Here is a 27,874-nt window from a genome sequence, read left to right as displayed (position 1 = left end):
CCCAGGAAAATCCCCCAGCACCGACACCCTGGGATGTTGGAAGGACTGTTCTCAGCACTGCCCGGAGAGAGGCCAATTCCCCACGCTGCTGGGGGCTGCAAGGGCTCCACGTGTGTGGCACCCTCAGCACCCCACAGACAAAACCCATCCTCCCACACCTCAACTCTCCAGGCAGGAATTGGGATGGCATGCAGCCAAAGGGGAAACTCCACATTGCTGTATTTCTCGAGTAGAACAGTTTTTGGCATCAGTTCTCCTCCCACTGAGCCACCTCTGTGCCATGCACAGATCTGATATCTGGGTTATCAAAGTCATCCTTTCCAGGTTGTTTTTTTTTGCTTTCCTGTTGCACAGATGCTCACGGTGCTCACAACAGGCACCAGAGCTTTAGAATTTTATCATCCATCTGAGAAGTAATAGATTAGTTTTGGAAAGTCATTTCCCCCTGGCCTGTCACTATTTTCCTGGAAAAGGAAGGGCTGGTGGTACTGAAGGGAACCTGGGGGTCTGGGCATGGCCAGGCACTGCCACCACTTCCCACAACAGGAGATGGGCCATGCATCCCTGAAGAAAACTGGGAGGAGTGGGGCAACAGGGAGAATAAACACCACTGATAAGGAGCTGCCCTTGAAGGCTGTCCCACCATGGGAGCCTGCTCTGTTACCCTTTCTTAGGCTGTTTTCATAGAATCCCAGAATGTTTTGAGTTGGAAGAAACCTTAAAGCTCATCCTCTTCCACCCCTGCCATGGCAGGGACACCTCCCACTGTCCCAGGCTGCTCCAAGCCCTGTCCAACCTGGCCTTGGGCACTGCCAGGGATCCAGGGGCAGCCACAGCTGCTCTGGGCACCCTGTGCCAGGGCCTGCCCACCCTGCCAGGGAACAATTCCTAATGCCCAATATCCCATCCATCCCTGCCCTCTGCCTCTGTCCTGTCCCTCCATGCCTTGTCCCCAGTCCCTCTCCAGCTCTCCTGGAGCCCCTTCAGGCCCTGGCAGGGGCTCTGAGCTCTCCCTGGAGCTTTCTCCTCTCCAGCTGAGCACCCCCAGCTCTCCCAGACTGGCTTCAGAGCAGAGGGCTCCAGCCCTTGGAGCAGCTCCATGGCCTCCTCTGGACTCCAGGATCTCCATGTCCTGCTTCTTTTGCGGGCTCCAGAGTTTTCCACAGTGAAAAGCAGGAAAGCCATGAAGAGCAGGGCACAGGCACTGCCTGGATCTGTGTGCCAGTGCCTTCAGCAGCAGTGGTTTCCTGCCCAGCACAGGGGCTGCTCCCTCTGTCCACAGGGATACAGAAGGAGCTGCAAGAAGAGGCATCTGACCAAGCCAAGAATGGAATCACTCAGGAAGCTTTAGGACTTCTCTTCATCTGGCATCAACAAGAATCACCTAATTAATTAATTAATTAAGGAATTACTGATAAGGAAATGGCTGAGTTCCCATTTAAATGTCCATGGTATTGCCAGCACTGAACTTTTCCTGAATCTTACACAGGGTCTTGACTTCATCTGGAGCTTGGGAAATCCACTGCTGATTTTAAGAGACTGAAGGTTTTTGCCACCCTTGTCTGTGTCTCAAGGACTCTGCCTTTGGAGGGACTTCCTATCAGTCCTTCCGTCCTGAGTCAGGAATGCTGGAAAAATTATTTGTGTGTGATGCCCAGAACTGTCCTCATTCCCTACTTGACAGAATCACAGAATATCCTGATCTGGAAGGGACCCCAAGGATCACCCAGCCCTGTCCCTGCCCAGACCCCCCACCAACCCCACCCTGGGCATCCCTGGCAGCGCTGTCCAAAGGCTCCTGGAGCTCTGGCAGCCTCGGGGCCGTGCCCATTCCCTGGGGAGCCTGGGCAGTGCCAGCACCCTCTGGGGGAAGAGCCTTGCCCTGAGCTCCAGCCTGAGCTGCCCTGGCCCAGCCCCAGCCGTGCCCTGGCTCCTGTCCCTGTCCCAGAGCAGGGATGGGAGCTGCCCCTCGGGAGGAGCTGCAGCCCCGGGGAGCTCTGTCCTCAGCTCCTGCCCTCCAGGATTCCTCTCAGCTTTGCTTCTCCTGCTGTGTCACTGCAGCAGATCCAGAGGACAACGTAGTGCTCTAGAGACCTCACTTGAATGCCAAATGGTCAAGGAGCCTGGACCTGTCTTTATGGAATAACGACACCAATCCTATCAAAGTGCAGGATGAGCTTTTCAATCTTTGACCAGGAACAGGGACAGCAGCCGAAATTTAGCAAACTGATTTTCCCCCAGTATATTTTTATGTTCACATCTAATGCCAGAGCCCCTTTCTGTGCTGCCTGGGCCAGGTGTGCAGCAGACAACGTCTCCAAATTTATCCTGACTGCTCCCACACATCTGGAAGGGATCCAGCACCATGGAGGATTCCCTTCTTGGCTTGCACTGGGCAAGCTCTGAACTTACACATTGTCTTTTTCTCTGCTGCATGCCAGCAGAAAATTTCCCCCAGGACCCTCCATGAACATCCATGGAGATTCTGTGCAGCCTGGAAATAAAAATTCACCCTGATTTCTTTCTTAACAGCAACTGTGCAACAGGAAAGGTGGATGTTCACAGATCCAAGAGCTGGTGTCAGGTGGCTGAGCAAGGATTTTTGAGAAGCTTTTGGTCTCATTTGTGTTATCCACCATAGCCAAAATAATTACAAATGGAAATATATATATATATATATATATTTCTGATTGCATTTTCCTTTATAGATTCTGTTTTGTTTAATTGGTGATTTTCAAAGATAAAGGCCAATATTTCCAAAGGCATTTTTGGAATAAATTTGCACTTTGGCATTGAATTTCCAGTGGGATGTGGTTCCTGGTACTTTTCAGCTCTGGTCATAACATGATTTATTCATTTTACTTGGGGTTTTGGGTTTGCATCCAGTGACTCTGTGTTCACTATGGTGGGAAAATGGGTTCTTCTTTGGGTTGGTGTCACAGAGAATTTTCAAATTTAAGATCCTTCTTTCCCATCATTTTTGATTTGAGGGAAGCAAGTCTGCCATCACCCCAGTAATATTTTTGCCTTACAACACATAGGTGCTTCCTTCAGCAGAAAGCTCCATCCTCTCATCCGAAAAGAAGCGAAACCCACGTACAGAGAGCTGAATTTGGTACCACCACCTCCAAACCCCAGCGTTTCCAGGTGCAGAACATCCTTCCCTCGCCATTCCTCCCATTGCCCACGGAAATAAAGCAAGTGGCAGTGTCCCCTTTGGCACAGGGGTGGCACAGGGAGCAGGGATGGGCTATTGGCAACTGCTCAGGTCACCAATGAGCCCAGGGAGGGGAGTGCAGGGCAGAAGCCACTTTGGGGCACGCTGCAGTGAGGCTTTTCCACCAGTGCAATCGGAACTCTCATAAAAAAAAAAAACAAACCAAAACCAAAAACGTAACAAATCAAAGAAAAACGAGAGAAAATCAAAGCAGAGAATTTAAAGAATTGTTTAAATTCAATGAAACCAACCGTGTCCTATATGTGATGTTGTCATGGATGGATATTTGCAAGATTATTTACAAAGTTTTATATTTTTTTTTGAGCAGCAGGTGCACAACATACAGACGGAGACATGGTTTTCGCATTGTATGTTGATTGGATGGCGTGATTCAGCAGGTAGATAAGGAAAATAAGGAACAAAAACAGGAAACAAAAGAGAAAATGAGTAATCAGGACAAGCAAAAAGGAAACTCTGAAAAATTTCACTAGAAAAAAACCGTTGGGCTATCGGGGGAGGTGTTATTTTATGGGAACTCCAGAAATAAAAAATGCTTTGAACCAAAACAGATTCGGAGATCCTTGAGGTAACACAGACAGTGCAGTTGTTATTTGCATTTCAGTTTGTAATGCAAATTTGGAGACAATTCACAAACACTTCTCAGGATGGCTTTTTATATTTCCAGGCATAGAAATAGATGTCAGTTTGCTAAACACCCACTCAGCTTCCCAAGGCTGACTGTGTCCACAAGGACACCTTTTCTTTAATCCCACCTCTTTTCCCTCAATTACTGAGGGTAAAAAAACTGACATTTATACTTTTGCCTGAGGAAATAAAAAAATAGATATTCCACTACAATCACAAATTAAATTACATGTGACATGACCAGGAAAATTAAAACAAATTAATTAATCCACACATTTCTTTTCCTTTTGTCTTTACTTCTCAAAGGGTTAAAGGTACCAAACAAGGCTGGTGGAAGCCAGGTCTGTCAAGGTGAGGCCACCCAGGATTATTTACCTTTGGAGAACACTTCTAGCTTTAAAATATGGAGGAAAACAGTGCTGTGCAACTATTTGTGAGCCTGAGCTCAATGTCCCACCTAGGAAACACCTCCAGGGGGACCTGGAGGGTGGTGGGACAGGGACAGCTGCAGGCTGGCACTCAAGGTCCTGGTGGTGTCACCTGGACTTCCCAGCCGAGGAAATTCCATAGGAATGGCTGCCAGGAGAGTTGGAGGGACTGAAGGGGCTGCCCCAAACTCTGCCCAGCAGAGGAGGGGAGGCTGGAGCTGAGGAAGGCACAAGGAGAAAGGGCCATTCCCTGCTGGGGACACAGCTGTGGGACTGGTGATCCAAGAACTGTTCTCTCTGCTTATTCCCTTCTGCAGGAGAGTGCCCTGAGGAAGGTGAGGTGGGGCTGGTTCAGCAGCAGCTGAGTGGATGCTCGTCCCCAGCCTTTATTTCCTGTTTTACCCTACCTGGAATTGCAAAGGGAAAGAGGCTGGGCAGAGGCCACAGCTGGGCTCTGCTCTGTGAGTGAGGCACCTCCTGCTCCTCACCTCCATCCCTGCACATCTCTGCATCAGCTCCTTTTTCCTACATTTTTCTAAACTTGGTTCTATTTTGGAACTATTGGTTCAAAACTGGATCAAACTGGTTCTATTGGTTCCTTTTCCTACATTGATTCTTGTGGCAGCAGCTCTCCGGCCACAGAGAGCAGGCACAACTTTCCCAGGCATCGTCCTGGGGAAGGCTGTGAGATCAGAGAAAAGAATGAGAACCAATTCTTATCTTCACTCGCTACACCTGGTGTTGTGCACATGTGGAATGTGTTATGGAGATTCATTTACCAAAGGGTGGTTTCTTAATTGGCCACTGCTGATGGTGTTTGGATTGAAGGACCAATTGGGTCCACCTGTAGCCAACCCTCCATCAGTAAGGGTGATGGGTTTCTTAATAAGTATAGTATAAAAAAGTGATTGATCAGCCTTCTGAGAATCATGGAGTCAATGCTAGTTATTACCCAGCTGGGGACCTGCAGTGACAGGTTCTCAATACAAGGGGAGAATTATAAAATCATGGAATGGTTTGGGCTGGAAGGGACCTTAAAGCCCATCTCCTTCCACCCCCTGCCATGGGCAGGGACCTTCCACTGCTCCAGGTTGCTCCAAGCCCTGTCCAGCCTGGCTTTGAGGGCAGGAAGGTTTTAGTGGCAGTGGAGAGCTTGGTACAAGACCACATCCACCACATTCCACTGGCTGAAGTGGAATGAATTCCATGAGGGGCATCCCTCATGGCCAGCTGCCATTACCAATCCTGTTATCAATCCCATTACCCGTGTGATCTTCAGGGCACCACTGCCAACACTCAGTGCCAGAACAAAGCAGGGGTGTTCAGGCCTGGCCATCATTGTCCCCTGCAAGCAAATTGAGCTGCTCAGGGCACTGTGCAGATCCCCTTGATCCCTGTGCACTGTCCCTGTGGGAAGCTGGCATGGATGTGTGTGGCTTAAGGAGGTGTGTGCTGGTGGCTGTCCCATGGGGATGGAGGGCTGCTGGAGAGATCAGGCAGGAGCTGCATCGAAGAAGTGTTGAAAACCAAGTTTAGAAAGAAAAGTGGCAGGGGATGATGACCTATGGGCAATCTCTGTCTGAAGGGAAAAGCAGAGAAGGGGATCTGGTGACCATACAGAAATCAGGGAATTGTTCAAGTTGGAAAAAATCTCCGAAATCATCGAGATTCCCCCAGCACTACCAAGGCCACCATTAAACACTGTCCCCAAGTGCCACATCCACACAGTTTTCAAATCCGTCCAGGGATGGGGACTCTACCCATTCCAGTGCCTGACCACCCCTTCCATGAAGCAATTATTCCTAATATCCACCCTAAACTTCCTCTGGAGCAACCTGAGGCTGTTTCCCCTTGCCTTGCTGCTTCTTACTTGGGAGATCAACCTCTCCTGGGTGCTGCAGAAGGGAGAGGATTGAGAGAGAGCAGAGACACAAAGGACTGAGAGCTCAGGGCTGGAGTGGTCCTGGGGGCATCTGGCTTTTATGTGAGAGATGTTTGTGATCAGCTCCATGTTGGGCACTGCCAGGGGAATCTGGTGACCTCCTTCAGAAAATCCTCTTTTAGTACTGATGGATCCAGTTGCTCATAAACCAAAAACCTCTTTCCAACTGGGAGGAGAAGGGAAAGGCACATGGGTCCCTGGGAGCTTAGCCCTGTTGGGGTTTTAGGGGCAATTCCCATGACTCTGCAGAGGTTTTGATGCTGGAAGTGTCTCAGAGCCCAGCCTGGTGCAATTCCCTGGCTGGGCCATGCTGTGGGAGCTGGAGGGAGGGGAAATGTCCCATTAACTGAGCAGGGAAGGGCAACACTGTGGCTGCTCCTTGCCTGTGAAATAGCTCCAAAATTGAGGATTTTAGCAGCATGGGGACTTGGTGTTGAGAAGCAGAAACATTCCTGAAGGAGACGACACCAGTCTGGGAGCAACCAGAGGCTCCCTTACCCAGTGTGAGCTGTCAGTGCTGCTTCCTCCCAGGAAACATGGCCAAAGTGGGGTTGGAAAAGCTTCAGTCTGTTTGTGGCTGACTTACAAATGTTTCCACAAATTTTCAAACCGTGGCAAAAGTTTGGGTGCTCTTGGCAAGAAAACACATCCCATGGCAGAGGGAGTGGGGACAAGCACCCTGTGCCTTCCCACAGCACTCAGAGAGGGTGAGATGAGTAACTTCAGCCTGGTTGCACTGAAAACAAAATCCAAAGCCTACAACATAGGATTCACCATCAGATAAATGAACACCATTTGTATGGGGAGGAAAACCTGGGGGGTTGTGCATTATTTTGTACCAAGGAGGTTAAATAAAAATGCATTTTGTTAGAAACAGTCAGAAATGGTCTTCACCACCACCTGTAAAGGAACATGGGAGTTCTGAGCACACACAAAACAGATCTACAGGCAAACCTCTGTGACTGAGGAAAAAAGTTATGGTCAAGTTCAAATTCATCACACTCTGATACATCATCAGCTACAACATGCACTGGGAGAGGAGAGGAGCAATTTATACATCGGGTAATATCAGACTGTCAGGGATTGAGACAGACATTGGCTGCCCTTATGGAAAAATCCTCCAGAATTTAATGACAAGTCTGGCCACTCTGTGAGATGTACGAGGCTTGTTAGCAGGGAGACAGCAGCCCTTGTAGGGCTGGCCAGAAATCCTGTGGGAAAGCTGTTTGTTTATTCATTGCCCCACAGAGCTTTTGTGACAGGAACGTTCCCCCAGTCCAGACTCTTCACCTCTTCCCTTCCCTGTGTCCCTGTCACTTCCCTTCACCCTCACCCTGCCCCGTGACCAAGACTGGACAGGAACCCCAAGGGCCAGACACCGCAAGGCCCTGCAAAAAACCTCCCATATTAACACAAAACAAAGCAGAATCCCTTTGATCTTTCCCCTCTCTTAAATTCAGCTGGATTTTTCCATGAATAGGCAGAAAAGGCCTGGGGATAGAGTAGTTTTCTGCAGGAGAGAGGGAGCTGCTTCCTGGCAGAGTCACGAGCACTGTCCTTCTCATCAGAGCCTTCCCTCTTTGGGGCAGACAGCTGTGCTCAGCTCCATGGAAAAGCAGAGCTCATGGAACAGGGTCAGGCAAGGCCATCATGACTCCCAGAGGCAGCTCCAGGGAATAAGGCTGGTAGGGAGAAGGTTCAGTGTCTTGACAGGGCACAGCTTGGTTTATAAATGAAATAAATTGAGCAAACTGTACTTACCGCAATCTCTGTTACTAAAATATCAGTAATACTTCCCAACACTGTTACAAAATCAAAGACATTCCAGGCATCTCGGAAATAATTCTGCCAAAGGAGAACACAAGGGGAATAGAGGGATCCAGGGGTTATTTTCTTGTTGCCAGCACAGGTCAGGGGTTTTTTTGTTTGTCTGTTTTTAAATGCGTGTCACGAAACTCGAGCATTTCATCAAGAGGGGAAAGAGGTGGAAGTGAGCCAGGAAGGCACCTACCAGTACACCAAAGGCAATGATCTTCAGCACACATTCCATAGAAAACATGGATGTAAACACAATGTTCAGGCATTTCAGCATTTCTTCATATGCTTCTGGAGCATCATAGAACTAAAGTGGGACAGAAGAAAAGCTATTACTGGAAGATCACTGACAGAGTAAAACCTTGCCCAGCTGATTCCAGGTCATTTTAGTCAGGATTCTGGGCTCACTTGAAATGGGATTTGGGGTTACAACACAATTATTCCTATCTCTCTTGCTCCATCCTGTACTGAGGGGGCAGCTGGAATATCCCCAGCACTGGAGACTTGCTGAGGGACATCCCCCTGTAAGCACAGCAGGGACCAGGAGGGAGGAAGGGCATTTTCCAGCCCAAAGGACAAGTGCAGGACTATTTCTTCCACTAAGAATATGGGGACTCCTTGATTGTGAAGATACTCAAAGATAGGAAATGGATGGGAGGGGACGTCATCCACCTGTGTCTCTCCCCCACTCTGGCTCACATCCCAGGAGCTTGATGCTTTGTTCCAAAATTGAGTCATTTCACAGAATCATAGCATGGCTTGGGTTGGAAGGGACCTTAAACATCATCCAGTCCACCCCTGCCATGGGCAGGGACACCTCCCACTGTCCCAGGCTGCTCCCAGCCCTGTACAATCAGGCCTTGGGCACTGCCAGGGATCCAGGGGCAGCCACAGCTGCTCTGGGCACCCTGTGCCTACCCTTATAGGGGAGAATTCCTAATTCCCAATATCCCATCTAAACCTACTATGTTTCAGTTTGAATTTCCATGGCCTGACTGGACTTTGAGCAGCCTCCTCTCTGCAGGAGAAAGCTCAGGCTGGACTGGGGATCAGGACCTCCAGATCCCAGTTCCCATCCCATGGTCACACACCAAAGGGGCTGAGCCCAACCACCACTGCAGGGAACCCCACTGGTAGGATCTCATCCTGGCTAATCCACCTCCCTCAGGGGCCAAAGGAATCCCACCAGGCACATGGGGAGTGGTGGCTGCTCTGCTGAGCACCCCCAGCTCTCAAGGTGAGAGTCCCTCCATCCAACAGCCCAAAATTCCAAGATTCAGGGAGATCCCACTCACCTTCATCATGAGGACGATGGTGTTGAGAGCAATCATGACCATGATAAAATACTCAAAGGGAGGGGACACCACGAATTTCCACATCTTGTACTGGAAGGATTGCTTGTTCTGAGGCATGTAGCGGGTCAGGGGCTTGGCACTTATGGCAAAGTCTATGCAGGCCCTCTACAAAACAAAAAGGGGATGAAAAGATGCCAGAAGAAGGGCTGTAAGTCTTTATCCATTGGGATGTGGCTGGGAGAGCGAGCAGAGCATTTACACCAAGTGAGTACTGACTGTTCCTGTAAAATGCAGCACAGAATCCCCAAATCCTGATCCATTTTCCTGGAATATTTACCTTATAACATTCCTATGCCCCTTGCAGTCCTCCCACATTCCATTAGAGCCCCACTCCTCCTAGGTCCTGATCCCTTCCCACTTCTAAAAACACTTCCAATTCCTCCTGATGGGTGATTGTAGGAATCAGAGGATTGGTAAAGATGTTATCTGTGGTTTTTAAAAAGTATTGTGGAACTTGGGTGTATCCTCACACACAACACCTAAAGAGCTCAGAATATTTCATAAAATGAAAACTGAATTTACCAATTAATTATCCACCAAAAGCACTTAGGGGAACTCTCAAAGATCCCCTTCACTGGCTATTTCTGTTCACTTTATTATGAACATAAAACTGATCCAAATTGCTTTTACCAAGAGGTTTTGATTCTGGAGCATTTTCTCATCTTGAATTTACATAAAAACTGCAAGTCACTTTCTGTTCAGTTGGAAAATAACATCGGCAAAGCTCTCTAAATATTCTGCTTTATTTTGGACTTTTTGCTCATTTAGACAAACAAGGAACTAATTAAAAATCACTTAAAAATTCATCTCTTTTCATCAAAAATCAGGTTCCAGTTTCAAAATTTATGAAAAGAGATGGTTCTTCCCAAAAGAGGTCATTGAGGCTGTGGGACCCTGGAGGAAGGATTCTGCAGATGCTAAAAATCTGCACAGATTGAGAAGGAAACTGGATACACCCATGGCAGGAAGATACCCAGATGCCAGTAACTAAAGCAAAACCAGCTCAGGAGGTCTCTGAGTGGAAAACAATGGTATTTTTGAGGGCTTTAAATAAAAGCCTCACAGCTTCTTCTACCCTGGTCTTACACTCTTCTCAAGGCATCTCCTTTTGGCTGCTGCCAGGAGGAAAAATCCCAGTCAGGCACAAAATCAGCCTGGAGAGAGGTTTTCCTCTGGGCAGCCACAGCAGTTGAACCTCAATTTGGTTTCTGAGGTCTGCCCTCAAGGTTTGCCTCCTTCTACCCCTCCACACTCGAGCAAACACAGAAGGTTTGGGCTGGAAAGGACCTTAAGGCCCATCCAGTGCCACCCCTGCCATGGCAGGAACACTTTCCACTGTCCCAGGCTGCTCCAAGCCCTGTCCAGCCTGGCCTTGGGCACTGCCAGGGATCCAGGGGCAGCCACAGCTGCTCTGGGCACCCTGTGCCAGGGCCTGCCCATCCTCCCTGTGGTGTGGTCCAGGGGGATGTGGGACAGTGGTTCCCAACAGGAAGCACTTGGGGGCTCTCCCTGGGGTTTGTTTTCTGCAGAAGCTGAAACAGCCACTCATTTCTTTGGTGTCTACACCACACACCCTCCAATAACCACTGCTCTCTAGTCCCCCAGCACAGGGGGAATGGGGAGTGGCCTTCCACCAGGACACAGGGGCTCTGAGCCCCTGGAACACCAACTCTGGAGTCAGAAGAGGTGGGTACCTCGTTTTTCTCGAGGCTGCACTCTGACATCACTTTATCTCCTTGCTCCTGGAAGGTGATGATGATTAACGCCACAAAGATGTTGACAAAGAAAAAAGGGAAGACAACAAAATACACCACGTAAAAGATGGACATTTCCATCCGGTAGCCAGGGCTGGGCCCTTGTTCCTCGTAGGTGGCATCCACCGAGTGCTTCAGCACACTGCAAGCAAATGCAAAGAGAGAGGAAAGGTCAACACAAGCCCTGGGAAGCACCAAGGACCCCCTGAGAATCACTCCCTGGCCTTCACTCACGTGCAGGGTTTTCCACATATGCTCAGGAAAAGCTTGCTCCCATCCACGAGGCTGGGAAGAAGTTTTCCTTGAGGATGTTTTTAGGGAAACCCTTTGCTCTCACCATTCTGCAGAATGGTGGAGATTTTCTGTGCCCGGATCCACTGATCCCCCCTGATCTCCCAAAGGGGAGAGGATCCAGCTGGATCTGGCTTCTCTTCTCTGGTCAACAGGGATGGAGTAAGAGTGGGAAAAGAGAGGTGTTGATGACATCCAAGTAGGGGAACACAGTGAGGGACTGGAAAAGGGAGGCTGATGCTGTTTTAGTCTTTATTTTATGAAAGAGTTGAACGTGGAGGCGGAGAAGCCCTGGCCACACACCGCACTCCACGTGTGCCAAAATAAAGTCATGTGCTGAACAGGAAATGTCATTTGGGGCCTGTCACGCCCAGCAGATTTTCGGCAGAGCTCACAACACTTTTCTTCCTTCGTTTTCTACCATTTCCCCTTTGTTTTCTACCATTTCCATTTCCACCTGAGAAAGGTGTGTGAGTCCAAAAGCCTGAAGCAAGAACTGAAAACTTTCTGAGCATTCCTGCGCAAGCTCAGGAGAGCACCAAGGAAGATGCAGAGCTCTGCCTGCTGGTTCACCCAATAATCACACAAAACTTAGTTGATAAAAGACTTTTCTCATTTCCCAGGTCACCTGCTGTCCCTCAGAGCTTTGGGGACCTGCTTTACCTGCTCCATCAGCCCCTGCCAGTGCCATGTACTCACGTTGGCCACCCTTCCCCTGTGGACACGGTGAAGAGCGTGAGCAGAGCCCAGAGCACGTTGTCGTAGTGGAACTCGTATTTTTTCCATTCCCTGGGCTGTGCCTCCACCTCATTTTTTTCATAATCGAGGTACTGACCCCTAGGAAAAAGAGATTTAGAGCCAATGAGAGAATTAAAGCAGATCAGGTATTTCTTAGCACTCAGGAGTGTTGGAAAGCCCCAGCAGCACAGTCTGGACTGTGCTGTGGGTAAAAGACAAAGGGACTCCCTCAAAGTCTATGACAAAAGTAAAAGACAATTTTTGAACCAGTCCTAGCCATGAGAACTGGACCTGAGGTTTGAAAATGAAAGATATTTTAATCGGGCCATTCATTCATTAGGCAAAGTTAGCCATGAACACCATGCCTGCCCCTCAATTGTCTGACCCCACGTGAAACTTCTGCTTGATGGGGAAACATCTCCTGCCTTCTGCTCCAGGGTTGGATCTAATTCCTAAATGTATTCCACTTTGAGGGGCCTGGCATGTGGAGAACCCTCTCCAACCTACCCTACTCTGTAATTTCACATTACTTTCTGTAATTTCGCTGCATTTTTCCAAGGAAGAACTGCAGTGACAGCCCCTAAGACCCCATCAGGGACGAGCGCTGCAGGTGCCAGGCAGCAGGAGAGGGACAGGCAGAGCAGGACAGTGCTGAGGAGGTACTTTGGGTGCCAAGAAAAAAGCTAATGAGATGCACAACACACCTTACCAGCCTGCTGGGAAGAACAAAGCATGACAGGGCTTTTAAGATATTCACATCCTGTCCCTCTCCTCGCTAATTAGTAGCTCTTTAACGTCCCACGCTTCTGATTATTTATTCAGTGTGTTTTTCTAATTCATAAGAGCTCTAAGAATGGAGGCAACAGGTGGAAAGAGGAGTCACACTATCACAATTCCTTCACAAATATCACACTCAGCTTTCCCAGGAAAGAAGCTGCTTCCCCTGTGTCCTGAAGATCAGAGCCAGGAATGACAGAGCTGCTTAAGAAAAAGAAGGGAAAATTCACCTCCAGGGTACCTGTGATGAATTATTGCTCTTATTTACAGAAGACTCTTCCCACTCAGCAAATCCCTGCCTTTGGGCCAGCCTGGGGAGCTGGAGGAAGCGGCTCCCTGCCATTCCCTGCTCCCAGCTGTACCTGCAGTCCTTCTCCAGCTCCTTGGACTCGTCGGTGCAGTAGAAGAAGCGGCCCTTGAAGAGCTGCACGGCGATGACGGCGAAGATGAACATGAAGAGCATGTAAACAATGAGAATGTTGAGGACGTTCTTCAGGGAGTTCACCACGCAGTCAAAGACAGCCTGGGGGTGCAGGGGGACAAGGTCAAAGGGTAGGAAGAAAGGAAAAGTTCATCCAAAATCTTGGCACCACCATTTAACCACACTCAGGGAATCACAGAAGGGTTTGGGCTGGAAGGGACCTTGAAGATCATCACATTCCCAACTTCCACTGTCCCAGGCTGCTCCAAGTCCCATCCAACCTGGCCTTGGACACTTCCAGGGATCCAGGGACAGCCACAGCTGCTCTGGGCACCCTGTGCCAGGGCCTCCCCACGCTCACAGGGAAGAATTCCTTCCCAATATCCCACCTAAATCCCTCTCATTCGGGACTTATTACCCATCCCACCACCCATGGATGCTTCAATGGATTTTTGCTTCCAAAACACATCCCAAAGCTGAGAGAAATAACTCCAACTTCCTTCATCTCCTGCTTTATCCACAACTTCAGTTGTGCCACTGAATTTTCTGATGCTGCTCATAACATTTATAAAGACAATCACATCTTGTCAAGACAGTATTAGTCCTGAGCAAACATTTCATTATAAAATGAAAATTGCACTTGTTTTTATTTTAGTTCCAGTGGCTGGATAAAAACTGTTGGAATAATAAGGAAAAAATACCAGAAACAAAACAACCAAATGTTTTGAATAAATGTTTTTCAAAAGAGCTGTCGGTCAAAATGAGGTGTGACTAATGCAGTCAGCATGTGCACTCCCAAACTCCCTGCAAAGAACTCCTTAAATCCATTTCCTACGTTGGTATGAGGCCCTGATTCATTACAAGTAATTTGCAGTTTCATTTTAGTCAGAAGTTTGTCATAATACCAGAAATTGAGCAGTCCCTGCCTAAACACAGGGTTTGTACAATCCTGCTTCTGTTCCTCTGAATGAAAGTGAATCATTCACAGAATTACTCCTGATGCAACTGTCTTAGGCTGCAAATGTGAGATGTGGCTGGAGGTGTATTCTATTCTTATTTTCTGTTAACAGGTCAGCCCTTAAAAACAGGTGGGGCAGTTTTCTTTATCTCTTCCAGGAACCATCCTCCCTCCAGGAGGGAGGGGAGAGGAGGAATCTGTTGTTAATGGGCCACTGAGTGTCCCTGCAGGGCTGATCAAATTCCAGCATCCCATGGGGAGATGCTCCACCCAGGGCAGGAGCCAAGCATTCCTACCTGGATACAATCTGAGCCTGGAACAGCACAGCAGCCTCTGCCCACTGCATTCCCAGAGGAGCAGCTTTCTCCTGCCCTGCATTCCCAGAGGGAGAGCAGGCCCATCTCCAGCAGCCCTGGAGCTGCAGAGGAAAACTCCCCCCTTGTGCAGGATCCCTGCTCCAGCAGAAGCACAGCTGGCACTGCAGGAGGGCTGAGCCCCCATGGGATGGGACTGTGCCACCACCCTGACACACAGGGGGTCAGGGCATGTTCTGACTCTGGCAGTGGTGTTTTCTTGTTGTTTTGTATTACTGCATTTGTATTTTAATTTTCCTAGTAAAGAACTGTTACTCTTACTTCCATATTTTTGCCTGAGAGCCCCTTAATTTCAAAATTATAATAATTCAGAGGGAGGGGTTTACATTTTCTATTTCAAGAGAGGCTCCCGCCTTCCTTAGCAGACACGTCCTTTCAAACTAAGACAGCAACCCAGGAATCCTGTTGGAAATCCCTCTGATCAGCCCAGAAATCCTGATGGAAATCCCTCTGATCAGCCCAGAAGTCCTGATGGAAATCCCTCTGATCAACCCAGAAATCCTGATGGAAATCCCTGTGATCAGCCCAGAAATCCTACATTAAATTCCTACATGGTTCAACATTAATGTTCCTTTTTAGATAAATTTAGTGAGCATAAAACTAAAATTATTTAAGCATGAATAGTGGGCTCAGACAAAAGCAAATCTACAGAACAGCTGACCTTTATTTTGATGTGAAATAGAAATTGTCAAACACATTTTCACTCTTCCAAAACATTCACTGCTTTCTTCCCAGCTCTCACAGAAAACAGCCCACAAAAGGTATTGAAGAGTCCCTAAACCTCAGAAATTATTGAGTTTTGTTAACTCCTTCCATTCTGTCTTTGCAGGGCCTGGCTGTACCTCAGATTGTTGGTGCTGGATGAGTAATCACAGACAATTAAATTAATTTTATTTTTTAGATCAGCGCTCTAGGGATAAACTCCTGAACTATGGATTCTTTAATAGAAAGATGAATAAATTAAAGCTTCTTCTATAGCAATGACAAATCTCTTTGGACAGCCTGTGGAAAACTTTGCAATATTCATGTTAAATTCTCTAGGGAAAGCCAAACCCCTTCCAACCCCATTTTCTCTTTTATCACATCAAAGACCATCCCACTTATGAACTGTAATTTAATTTATTTGAATTTTTTTTCTATTTGTAGAGGTTTAATTTTCATGTGGATTTACAAGAATCCCCAACATTATCCACAATGTTTGCAAAAGCATGCAAGTGCTTGACACTTGCTCTATATCTGCCCAGCTCTTTGTGCTCATCTGGCAAAAAGATTCATTGCAATGAAATAAAAGCAACAGAAACAACTTGGATTAAGCGGTGTCCACCAGCTTCCACTCAGATCAGCCAGAAACCTCCAGAGAAGGAAAAATTTGGGTTATTTTCTAACCTTTAGTTTTGGCAGCCGTTTTATGGTCTTCAGAGGCCTGAGCACGCGCAGGACTCGCAGGGACTTGATGGTGTTGATGTCCTTGCCTTTGGTTCCTCTGCAAGGGAGAAAAAGGCACAAGAACAACAGAGAGAATTGTTTGCTCCCCAGGTCACTCACTGGGATATTTGTGGGTATCCAGGGTGGCTTTGGTGGTGGAACTGGTTGGGTTTGGGGATGCTTTGACAGGCTTTGTGTCCATCCTCACCAGGGCTGCAGGCAGGATGACCCAACCTCACCTGGGATGTCTCCAGCAGCACAGAGGAGAAAGCTGGGGCAGGACAGGGTCCTGGCAGGGCTCAGCCACACCTGCTGGCCAGGCTTTGTCACCTCCCAGCCACTCACCAGGACATGAGGCCCTTCCTGCACTGACTCCACACCTGGACAACGCTCCCAGCCAGGGCAGCAGCACTGGGACAGGAGGCTCAGCTCCTCCATCCCATTCCCAGCAGGAGAAGGGACAAAACCACATGAGGTTCTTCCCTCCAAGCTGGATGAGGCCAGGGGTGTTTCTGGATGAGGCAGGGGCTGTTTCTGGATGAGGCAGGGGGTGTTTCTCCGTGCACTTCTCTGGCAGGAACATTGTGCCAAGAGGGTTTGGGAGCCTTCCTGGTGAGGGACAGAGCTCTCCTGGGGGTCAGAGCCTGTTCCCTCATCCCTGAGTCTCCCATGGAGGACATGCCACCAATCCCATGCAGGAACATGTAATATGGCAATATATTACATGCCTGGAACAGTGCTGGGGCAGCTCCCCACTCAGGCATGCAGGTGCTGTCAGTCACATTTGGGGTTTAGGTTTTGTTAAAACCGAGTGCAAGGTCGAGAACATTCCTCTTGTTAACATCAAGAGGGGTTTTAGGGGAAGGACAGAGTTCCTTTCCTCGTGCACTTCCAAAATAAGGAAACACAAGAAGACAACAGGTACATCTTCTTCCAACCCCACGGCAAAACAACGACATTCCCTTCGTTTCATATGGAGTGGAAAATGGGATGGAAATCTGGAACAGAGTTTTATTCATGGCTGGAGATTTGGGTCTAGGACAGCGCTAGGGGAACACAGGTGGGAATGAAGAACATGTGGGACAGATGCTGACACACCTATTCTGTGCTCTCCAGGCTGCTGGAGATTCCTCTTCTCCAAGAGGGAAATAATGGAAGTACGAGAGGCCTGAGAGACCCAGGGAGGTTTGGGAAGGACTGCAAAGCTTCCCCCACCCTGCCCTACAGCCTGTGCTGAGGGAGGAGCACCAAGAGTGGAGGAAACCACCCAGTTTTGTGGCTGGCTGAGCCTGCTCAGTCCTGGAAAGGGAATTTGTGGAAATCCATCCACTTCCAAAGGATGAAGAACTCACTGCTAACCCTGTGCTACTCAACAGTAATGCTGCACCAGAACCTCCAACCCAAACCCACAGCCCTGCCTCAGCTCCAGTCCCTTTGTCCCCTTCCCAGGCATTGCACTTCTCTGGAAATGCAGTAAGAGAGAGACAGGAATTTTTGGAGAGCTGTGGGTATCCCAGGCATGTATAACTATGTATAACTTGAGGAGAAATTTCCTTTCCACAAGATTTAGTAGAAAAGGAGGAGAGGGGGAACAGCATGGACAGGTCCCTATCTTCTCCCTCTCTCATCCTTCAGGGGTGTTCTAGGGCCATTTTAATCCATCCCAGCTGGACCCTGAGCATTGACATGGTTCTAAACCCAGGCATTTGGTTTACTCCCAGAGCAACAGGACTGATTTAAAGCCACAAAATAACTATTAAATATTTTTAAAAATAATATTTAATTCTCATCAGAGATCCCTGATCTGCTCTAGAAGAAAGAGGCACTGCCATCACAGTTTCTTCTGCCTTTGTCAGGTTTTAGTAGAGCTGAAGGTCTGGCCTAGGCTTGGCTTTGCAGATTTGCTTTCAGCTCACTGTCCCTGCCATGGTCACCTCGGTGTCACCAGAGCCACCAGCTGAGCTGCAGCTCCCTGGTGTGACTCTCAGCAGTGCCCTGGCTGCAGAACAGTTTGTTCAGCCTCTGCAGGAGGATGGGAACGGCAGCAGGGAAGCAAAAGGGGAAATGGGTCATGGCCAAGGAGATGCCCCAGCAGATCCCACCTGTCCCCAGATCCCATGAGTCCCCTGGGCTGTCCCCTCTGCTCCCTGCACCTCTCCCCTCTGCCAGGCCAAGCCAGTCCTGCACTGCTCCTGGGGACAGCCAGGGAAGGAGGGCAGGGCTGAGGGGGGAGTGCAGGGGACACCCTTTAGGGCCATGTGCTGGGGCAGCAGGACAGGGAAGGGATGGGACACGGGGACACGGAGCCCAGAGCTCTGCTCCATCCCCTCCAGCCACAGCCACGCTTCTGCTGTGCCCATCTGCACCCCCAGCCCTGCAAAGCTCAGCTCTGCCCTCCTGGGCTCGCTCAGAACCCCAGAATATTCCCACATGGTGCTTTCTCGTGACTCCAGGAGACCCCAATTACCACACTGCTGCTGTGCCAATTAACAACTGCACTAATGAGGCCTGATGCAAACGAGAACAGAGACATTTCCCTGTTCTGCTCTCCCAGGGCAGGCTCCACGCCTGAAGCGAGAATTTCTGTGGGTTTAATATTTCCAGGAAGGTTGAAGAGACGTGGGGCAGGGCAAATCCTGGTTCCTGCTTTCCCCTGAAATGGGAGAGGCGCGGATGAGTGAGCTCAAAGGTGGAGGGCAGACAGCTCCAGTCACACAGAATTCCTTCTGCCTCAGCAGAGGACACTAAGAAGGGCTGACTGATTTTTTTCCATTCAGGCACTTAAGCAAATAAAGAGCGTGAGCCAATTAAATCTTAATGGGATTTATGCTCTGAGCCATACAGAGAATCCCGAGGAAAAAAAAAAATCCCATTTCTTGTCACAGTAAGGTCCCTGCTATAGGAAAAGCTTTTCCTGGTCCTCTGACCCAGAGTGATGCAAATTGCATTTTAATTAAAAGGATCCTCTGCAACTCTTCTGTCAAATAAAACCCTCAGGGTTGGGTTTGGGTGTTTTTAAAACCCTCTCTGCCAATATTGGGGTTTTTTTCACTGCTTTCATACAAAGCCAGATGTCCCAGAAAATAAAAAGTCCAGATGGAGCTGGGACTCAGTCAAAAGGTGTATCCAAGCACACATCTGACCTGAATATTGCTCACAACAAAAATAAATTGCCATGGAAAGACAAGGTTTTAATTGACTGCAGAATAACAACTGCAACATTCAGGACAGCTGAATCTTGAATAAGAGCTAAAGAAGAGCGTAGGATAAAGGCAGAGAGGGAAAAAAAAAAAAAAAAGAAAGAAAAAAAAGAGAATACTACCAAAAAATTGCATTAGATCAATTTTGGGTGCATTAGGCCAGTGCTGTTTTGTTGTTGTTTTCTGTGTCAGTTTGCTGCATGTTTATTTTAAACATTAAGAATTTTTTAAAAGAGCTTTGCAGCGCCTTTTCTCCCTTTAATAAATAAAAGAGCCTTTAAAAATTCAGTGCTTCTTTCAAATGGAAGCTGCTTGTTCCTGTTGCTGCTGCCAGCAGCTCTGATTTCAGGTGACATGGACCCCTCAGAGTCAGGGCATCAAAAATTCAGGGTGAGGTGGAGCCTCTGCCTTCTGTGATTGCCTGGAATCCTCCTGGCAGAGTGAATTCTTCCCTGGAAGAGTAAATGAGGTCACCCCACCCTGCCCACACACAAAGCCACCTTCTTTCTGCCCTAAATCCTCTGCTTTCCTAGAGAGAAGAAAGAACCAAGTGCCAAATTTCCTGGACCCCATCAAAGGCTTTTCTTGGCGTCCTTCTCCTCGCTGTGGAGGATCCCCCTGGAGCTTCTGGAATGTGGGGACAGAGGACACAGCTCTGCCTCCCACCCTGGCCCTGCACTGACAGCAAAACTGCCACTTGCACAGGGTTAAATAGAATTTTTGGAACCTCCTTCACAAAGCCTTGCAAAAGCCCTGAGCTCTGTTTTCACGGCAGAGACTTTCCCCAGTATCAGAGCCTGGATCCCAGCTGGGTCACATTGCCCACACTGGACTCAAGTAGCCCTGGAGCTTCCAGCATGGCTGGCTGGAGGTGAAATCCTCTAAAAGAGACTCAGACTTCTTCTTTAAACCTGGTTATTAAGATTTTCATTAATTGTACTTCACCCCTCAGTGCCCACTGAGTCAGGCTCTCAAATATTTTTGGTACAGATGTATCTCCATGTGTTTTTTTCTGACTCTCTGGCTTGGATTGCTAGTCTGTTCCTATCTCTGCTGAAGGAAAATCAGGATGGATGAGTTAAAATAATACATTTCACTGGATAATGAGCAGTAAAGGGACAGAGGGGTCGATGGGATGGGTGGAACATGGCTGGGTTGTCTCCACAGTGGCAAAGTGTGTGGACACAGGTTGGACAGGCAAAACAGAGCAGCAAGAGACAGGAAGAACATATTACCCCATGAAACTCCTAGAGAGAGATTCCAGCGAGGAGAAGACAAAGAAAGAGCAGAGTCAATGACAAACAGAAACATCAGAGAGATCCCCCAGCCCCTGGCCCACTCCCACCGACGCCACAGGATAAACCAGCGGGGAAGGGAGGGCTCTGACAGAAATCCCACACTCCCTGCTGGATCAGCCCTTCCACTGGGAAAAACACCTCCACATCTCTTCTCTCCCACTTTGGGAGGGATAACCTCGACTATTTGTTTTTTCCAGGAGCAACCTGAAATTCTGGGCATCTCTGTTCCAAATTTTTCCAGGCCAAATCTTTGCTGCCCTCCCTCAGCTGTTCCTCCAAGTACATTCTGCACCTGGGGCTGAGAGATTTTGGTGACAAGTTTCCATGGGTTTTTTGTTTGCTTCCATTTCCCTAAGGACTCAAACATGTCTGGGTGTTTGTGGCATGTTTATCTCCAGAAAAAGAAAGCGATTTCTCTTTGAAATGCTTTGCTAAATGAAAGACATTAGTTTATTATTATCAACATCATATTACTGTTCCCAGCATCACTCCAGGGGTATTGTTTGAAATTTATTTTTTATTTTTCTAACCACAGAGCCGCTTCTAAAAAGCTGCAGGCAGAAAGAAAACCCATAGCTGCTTTGAGAGCTGGATTTTATCAGTCTTGTACCAGTGACTGATACCATCTCAAATCTTAAATTAACACAGGCTGCTGCAATATTCCAGATGGCACGGTTTCAGGGAGCTCTGTTTTTCCTGGGTTTTTAGGGATGGGTTAATTCAGCAAGAGGTTGGTTCACATCACCTTCAGTGGACAGCCAGGAGGTCAAAAACATTAATTAAGTCCCACCTTGCATATGGCAGTTGTGGGTTCTTGCAAACAAAGTGGTGACAGCCACATTAAATCCCATTTTTAGTGACACTGAGGAGGGTGACAGGGCTGTAGGATTTGCTGGAAAAATCCAACTGATTGACCAACAAAGAGACTCCAGGAGCTCCTTTTTTAGGTTATCAACATTCAGCTGCCTCTGTGTGTCCATCTGGTTTAACCAAACCAGGAGCTGGGCCTAAGTCCCGGCTCTCTACCCTGTCAGGACTCAGAAGTGGAGCAGGAAAAAGCCATTTCTGGGAATGACTGATTTTCCAGCTTTTGGGCTCCAGCAGGGAGGCTGCAGGCATTCCCTGGATTGGATGTTGCCTGCTGGAATGGGGATGAGGAGCAGGGCTTACAGATAGCAGAAAAATCACAGAAGAAATTCAAATTTTTCTGAATCTCACAAATAAGCTTGTCTGACTTTAATCTGGGAGACAGTAACTAGGCAGGGTTTATGCAATCCCTGGCTGTAAAACCCTGCTCAAGACTCACTCACAGTGGAAAATAAAAGCAGCTTGGGGCACCTATTATAAAGCACAGGCAGGGGATGTAGAAGTAATTTATTTAGAGGCTGATGAGGTGCTGTTAGATATTCATGGCCCAACATGAGCAACAGAAGAAAACCTGAGCATGAAAATCCTCAGAAAGATTAAAATTATTCATTTTAATCCGTAACTCGAGCAAGGAAAATCTCCCTCAAAAGAAAATGGTGTTCAAAGAGAAGATGATTTAAAGGCAGAGCCTGAGGTTTGTTCTCACAGCACAGGGAGCTGCTCTGAAGGGCTCCCAAAATGCCCTTCTCCCATCACTCTTGGAAGTTTGAATTCCTGATGGAAAAGGGAAATTCTCATGGAACCCCAGACTCTGGGTTGTGTTGTTTTATGTGATTATTTTACTTCTCTACCTCTCTTCAACTCAGAGGAGCTTTGTTAAATTCTAATGTTGCTACATGGCTTTTTTTAGTTAAATTTTTTATTAACTCAGTCTGGCTTAAGTCAGTCTAGTTCTGAAAGATGTTCCACAGATATGTTTCATATTCAGGGAAATAAAACCCCATACATGTCCAGTCAAGCTTAAAAAGCAGCTTGGTGCTGGATATTAAATTTTAGGTTAGCAGGACATTCACCAAGACAATTTTGCTTAGGACAGAGCAGTTGGCTCCTCCAAAAATCAGATTTTTAATGAGGTACAAAATGTTTAAAGAGAGGACAGCAGCACCCCTTTGAAAACATTATGTTGGATATGATTTTCTCCAAGACCTGACTAATTTGGTGAAGGATCAGGCACAGCCCAGCTTTCAATATCCCCAAAAATCACACCTGAAATATCGATTCTGTCCATCCACTTTTTGGTTAATTTAACTTAGAGGGTTTATTTGTATTTGTATTTGTGTTTATCTCTATTTGCACCGAAGAAAAGCAGATCTAAACCACAAATCTCACAGCCTCGATGCGACAGGAATTTTGACAGCTCAGAAAACAAAAAATTGCTGAGGAATATTTTAACAGAAAGGCAACATTTTGTGCAATTTTTTGTGCAGAGCTGAGGGAAGAGCAGCGATTTGGCTCTGCTTTAAAATTTCTGCCAGTCTAAAGCAGCCCAGGCACGCTCCGCGGCTCCTGACAAAGGTGGATGCTTTTCTCATTAGCTGCTAATTCTCTTTAGCAAGTGAAACAATTTCCTCTCCTCTAATCATCGTGTCACAAACCGGGGAGTGCGGGGCTGCTGAACATTCCCCTAATTGCTCGGGGCTAATTTAGCAGAAGATTAAACTGGTCAAGTCCCGCTGCCTGTTTCCAGGTCTCTCCCATTGTTTCTCAGGAAAGGATTTGCAAACAACAATCCGAGTGGAAAATTTCTTTCCATACTCCAGCTCGGCTCCTGAAGGATGGAAGGAGCTGCACTGCTCTTCCTCTGGTTGTTTCCAAGGAAAAAGGCTCAGATGAGAAGTTAATCTTAATTTTTAAAGAGTTATTTCTCCGTGTTTGTTGCTCAAAATCCTCCATGACATGAAAGAAGAACGCGGGGTATTATTTAAAGGCATAAATACAGAGCTGGGTTTGAGGAGGGAGGAGTAAAAGTGAAACTCAGTGGAAGTACAGAAAGAGGAGAGAAAAAGAGAGAAATAGCAAAGGTTTGTGAGCCAGAATAAATATCCACAACTCTGGAAATAAGGGTTTGCCAAGAGTTCAGAAGTTATCAGCTGAGTTCTTGAAGTGTTTTCTCAAAATGAGAGAGATTCTCACAATCACTGACTGGACACACTGGACTGCCACGAAGTGTTACAGTGAGTTCCTGAAAAGAATTGGCCAGAGAGTCACAAAAATCTTGTCTGGGTGTTTGGATGAGCAGCGAATGGACTCAGCCTAAAGCTGGGAGGATTTTCTCCAGATTCCACAACACCAATTCAGCTGGGTTTATTCTTTTCTTCCCACCCCCTGGAAAAAGGGCAGGAACTGAACATTTCACTGAGAAATGGAGCCACAAACATCACACAGCCACTACCCCTGTGCCAGCCTCCTGCCCCCTCTGTCATTTATTCCCTGGAATTTGGGAGGAGGAGGAAAATGAACTTACGAGAAGGCAAAAGCCACCAAGGCCCCACTGACCACAATGAAGTCCAGGATGTTCCACAGGTCACGGAAGTAGGAGCCAGGGTGGAGCAGCAGCCCCAGGTCAATCATCTGCAGAGAAAACCCAGAAAAGGAAGAGTTTTAATAAAACATGGCCCAAATCCATCCTGCCAAGGGGCAGGAGAAGGGTTTGGATCAAAGCACCCTTCACAAATGGCTGAGATACTCAGTCAAGCTGCTCCTCTCTAACAGGCAGGAAAACTCTCCCAAAAATGAAGCTCAAATCAACAAACCACAGCCAAAAGCTGTAGAAATGAGAGCTCTCACTGCTCCCTGAGATTTTTTCCACACACATGCATTAATCCTGGTTTTATTCTGCATCTCTTTTGTATCTTGCTCTGACTGGAAAACCCAACTCCTGCCTTACCCCAACACTGAACCCTGACTTTATGGAAAAGTTACTGCCCACAGTCCTGGCAAAACCTGTCACCCTAGTGAGCAAAAAGATAAATTCTCAGCTTTTTGAAACATGACAAACCAATAATCAGTTGCTATTAATATTCCTCCCAAAGGGAAGAATCAGGAGTATCAGGAGTGTCTCAGCAAGGTCTGTCAGCTCCTGGTTCTTCCCAGTTCTTATCCTCTTACACAGTCACAGCTCCTAAAGATATCCTGATTTTCCTCCATAAAATATGAGATTGAAGCCAGGAGAGCTGTTGCATCTGATTGTGAGAGCTGTTCCCAACCTCAAGCTCTCCATCTTCCCCAGCTCTGTCCTGCTTCAGCTTCTCACAAATAAATCTGAAAAAGAAGGTGAATCTTCCTGCTTGGAAAAGTTCTTACCTTGATCACCATCTCAAAGGTGAAGACTCCTGTGAATATATAATCCAGGTACTTCAGAGCCTAAGTGGGAAGGAGAAATGTGTGTCAGGGAAGGCCACACACTGAAATAACCTGCACATAAGCAAGGAGTAAAATAGCTAATCCAGCAATGGTGTGTCTGCTGGGACGGACAAAAATCATCTGGTGGGAGGGCTGCAGATAATTTAGGCACAAACCTGAACCATCTGATTTAAAGCAGCATTTTCCCAGTCCTTGCCACACTGCACCCAAGGCTGGCTCCAGTGCACCTGCATTTCTGGCAGGTTTACCAAGGCAAAGGGGTATTTCAAAATGAAATGTTTGAACATGCTTTCCTAAGGATGTTCAAGGTCCTTAGGATCCAGCCTTTCCCACTGTGGAATGGGGTGCCAGCTTTGCAGCTCCTCCACCAAAGCCACCTCAGGCACACAACCCCTGATTTCCAAGCTCTCAAGCTCAGATGTGGCTGAAGCAGCAGAAAGGGACAGGAATTTGAGCACTTTGACAATGAAACAAAGATAACTGGAGTGTGTTCTCAAAGGCAGCTCTAATTCTGCATCACCAGCACCTGCGGAGATGGGAACGGCCGCGCAGTGAGCTGGGAGGAGAAAAGCACCTGAATTCTGGGCATTTTGGGAGGAGAAAAGCACATGGATTCTGGGCATTTTGGGAGAAGAAAAGCACATGGATTCTGGGCATTTTGGGAGGGGAAAAGCAGCTGAATTCTGGGCATTTTGGGAGGAGAAAAGTACCTGAATTCTGGGCATTTTGGGAGGAGAAAAGCAGCTGAATTCTGGGCATTTTGGGAGGAGAAAAGCACATGGATTCTGGGCATTTTGGGAGGAGAAAAACACATGGATTCTGGGCATTTTGGGAGGAGAAAGGCACCTGAATTCTGGGCATTTTGGGTGGCACTCACGTCGTTCCTGGGAGACTCAGCTTGGACAGGGTCCTCTGCAGCCAGGGCGATGCTGCTGAGGGCGATGACGATCAGGATCACCATCTCGAAGTAGCGCAGGTTGACGATGTAGTGGAACAGGCGGCGGATCCTGCAGGGACAGGAGGAGCACACGAGGGGTCATGGGGCTGGGAAGGGGGGAAACTGGCACAAACCCAGCAGGAGCAGCACCTCTGGGATTGCTGCTGTGATAATGTGAAGGAAATTTAAAAACAGGCTTCAAATTCCAGGTCTGTGGTGAGAGATAAATAAGGGAGTTCAACATCTTTGCACTGATCTCTGCTCCCTCTGCAAAGCAACAACATCCATTCATCTCTTTATCTATTTATCTCCCTATCTAGTTATTTCTCTATCTATTTATCTCTCTACCCATCTGTCAAAAGAGCACTGAGAGCTTTCAAGCATCCACACTCAATTCTGCAAATTATGTATGTGGCACTCCCCCGTCCTTCTCCCTCTGAACTGCCAGGTTAACGCCCTGTGAGCTCAAAACAAGGTTGGAAATCCTTTTAGTGTCAACTAATCCCTTTAAAATGTTGAGACTCAGCTGAATTTGCCTTTGTGGCTCTGAGTGTTCCTCCCACCAATCTCTCTCTGCCTGCACTTTACTCCAACTCTCACTTTACAGCACAAATACTTTACAGGAATAGATTTGATTACTTCCACCTAATCTTTTTATTCACAAATTGTGTCCGAGGAAAATGGTAAATGCTCCCATTTCTAAGCAATCCAAAAGTCTTCACAAATTGCAGCTAATAATTCCTTCTGACCACAATTCCCAAATCCTTAATTGCACACAGAGCTCTGCATTTGCACCATATTTGTCAGCTGAATAAAGGACTTAGCCTGAGAATCAAATTATAGATTTAACTTGCCAACAACTTTGTTATCTGAGAAAGTATTTCAACTCCTCTATCCCATTTTCTCTAAGCAAATATCTGAACAGTGAGAATTAAAGTCTATTTTTCACATCTACTTACATACTCCTTTTCTTTGGCTTGCTAATGGATTCAAAGTGGAAAAGAGTTACAAATACCAGGGAAGCAAATGTGGTAGAAAATAACCTGGAGAAAAGTGCTTTTGTGGACCCCTTAACTGTGGTTTTCAGTCTGCCAGGAGAAGATGATCATCTCCATGCCTGGAGAAGCCACAGAAGTGAGAGGCAACATTTCCAATACCATTTCTAACCATAATTCCTGCATCAAACTCAATCCATCACAGCAATAACAACCCCAATTTTTAGCCCCTCATCGCTCATAACCAGCAGTGAGATGTGGGAGCATTTGTGAACTGCCAGTGGGGCTTGAGAAATCACTTCACAGCCTGTGTGCTCTAAGAGGGAGGTGCCACTTGGGGAAAAAAGGAATTTATTTCTGCTTCCCTGAGCTGTTTTCCCCTCTGGCAGCACCCGGGTCATGGATCCCCAGCAGAGCTTGGAAGGGAAATGGCAGCACTGGAGTGGGGAAAAGCTTCTGAGCCCAGAAAGAGCTCTCAGCTCTGTTCCCAGCAGCCAGAACCCCTGGGGGGATGCAGCTGGCTCTGCACCTTGCCCAGAGGAGGACAAACAAGCTGCTGTCATTCCTGGAGTTTGAGATTTGTCTTGGTATTCCCCCTTGGCTTGCTTGTAACACATTTTTTCTGCCAGTGAACTTTGTTTTTCCAATGGTCTTTCAGAACAGGTTGTTTTTGGGTTTTTTTGTTTTTTTTGTTTTTTTGTTTTTTTTTAATTTTGTTGTTGTTGTTGTTGTTTGGGTTTTTGTTTTTTTTCCTGGGGGGAAGTGAAAGCTGGAGCAAGCTGAAACAACAAAGCAACTGAAAGAACCCCCAAATCCTGGACACTGAGGCTCAGAACATCCTAACTGTGATGAGGGCAGAGAAAAGAAGCAGCCACAGGATACAACGAAATGTTGCTGCTTCTCTGCCTGCCCAGCCCAGTCTTCAGCTCAGCACCCTTCACTCCTCACCCAACTCTGCTGCCTTGGCACATCTTTCCCAGCTCATTTTTGGTGATCACTTCACAGCAAAAAGAC

At 47.4% G+C, this 27,874-nt stretch overlaps 1 protein-coding gene across 14 annotated transcripts in view; it reads right to left on the bottom strand.

Moving 5' to 3' along the window:
* CACNA1B (calcium voltage-gated channel subunit alpha1 B) overlaps positions 1-27,874 on the bottom strand; it is a 298,893-nt gene that overhangs the window by 46,180 nt on the left and 224,839 nt on the right. For all 14 annotated transcript variants that reach the window (XM_064393626.1, XM_064393612.1, XM_064393613.1 and 11 more), the window contains 10 exons: positions 25,806-25,935; positions 24,869-24,928; positions 24,030-24,136; positions 16,102-16,198; positions 13,325-13,485; positions 12,147-12,284; positions 11,097-11,298; positions 9,343-9,507; positions 8,244-8,354; positions 7,994-8,077 (listed from right to left, as the gene is read on the bottom strand). In XM_064393626.1, the coding sequence (XP_064249696.1) occupies positions 7,994-8,077; positions 8,244-8,354; positions 9,343-9,507; positions 11,097-11,298; positions 12,147-12,284; positions 13,325-13,485; positions 16,102-16,198; positions 24,030-24,136; positions 24,869-24,928; positions 25,806-25,935 (1,255 nt within the window). The remainder of the gene's footprint in view (positions 1-7,993; positions 8,078-8,243; positions 8,355-9,342; positions 9,508-11,096; positions 11,299-12,146; positions 12,285-13,324; positions 13,486-16,101; positions 16,199-24,029; positions 24,137-24,868; positions 24,929-25,805; positions 25,936-27,874) is intronic.

The sequence above is a fragment of the Passer domesticus genome, chromosome 18 (genome assembly GCF_036417665.1).
Source record: "Passer domesticus isolate bPasDom1 chromosome 18, bPasDom1.hap1, whole genome shotgun sequence".
NCBI classification, from domain to species: domain Eukaryota; kingdom Metazoa; phylum Chordata; class Aves; order Passeriformes; family Passeridae; genus Passer; species Passer domesticus.
Note: the sequence above shows the minus strand (reverse complement) of the source record. Positions and strands in the feature narration are given on the sequence as shown.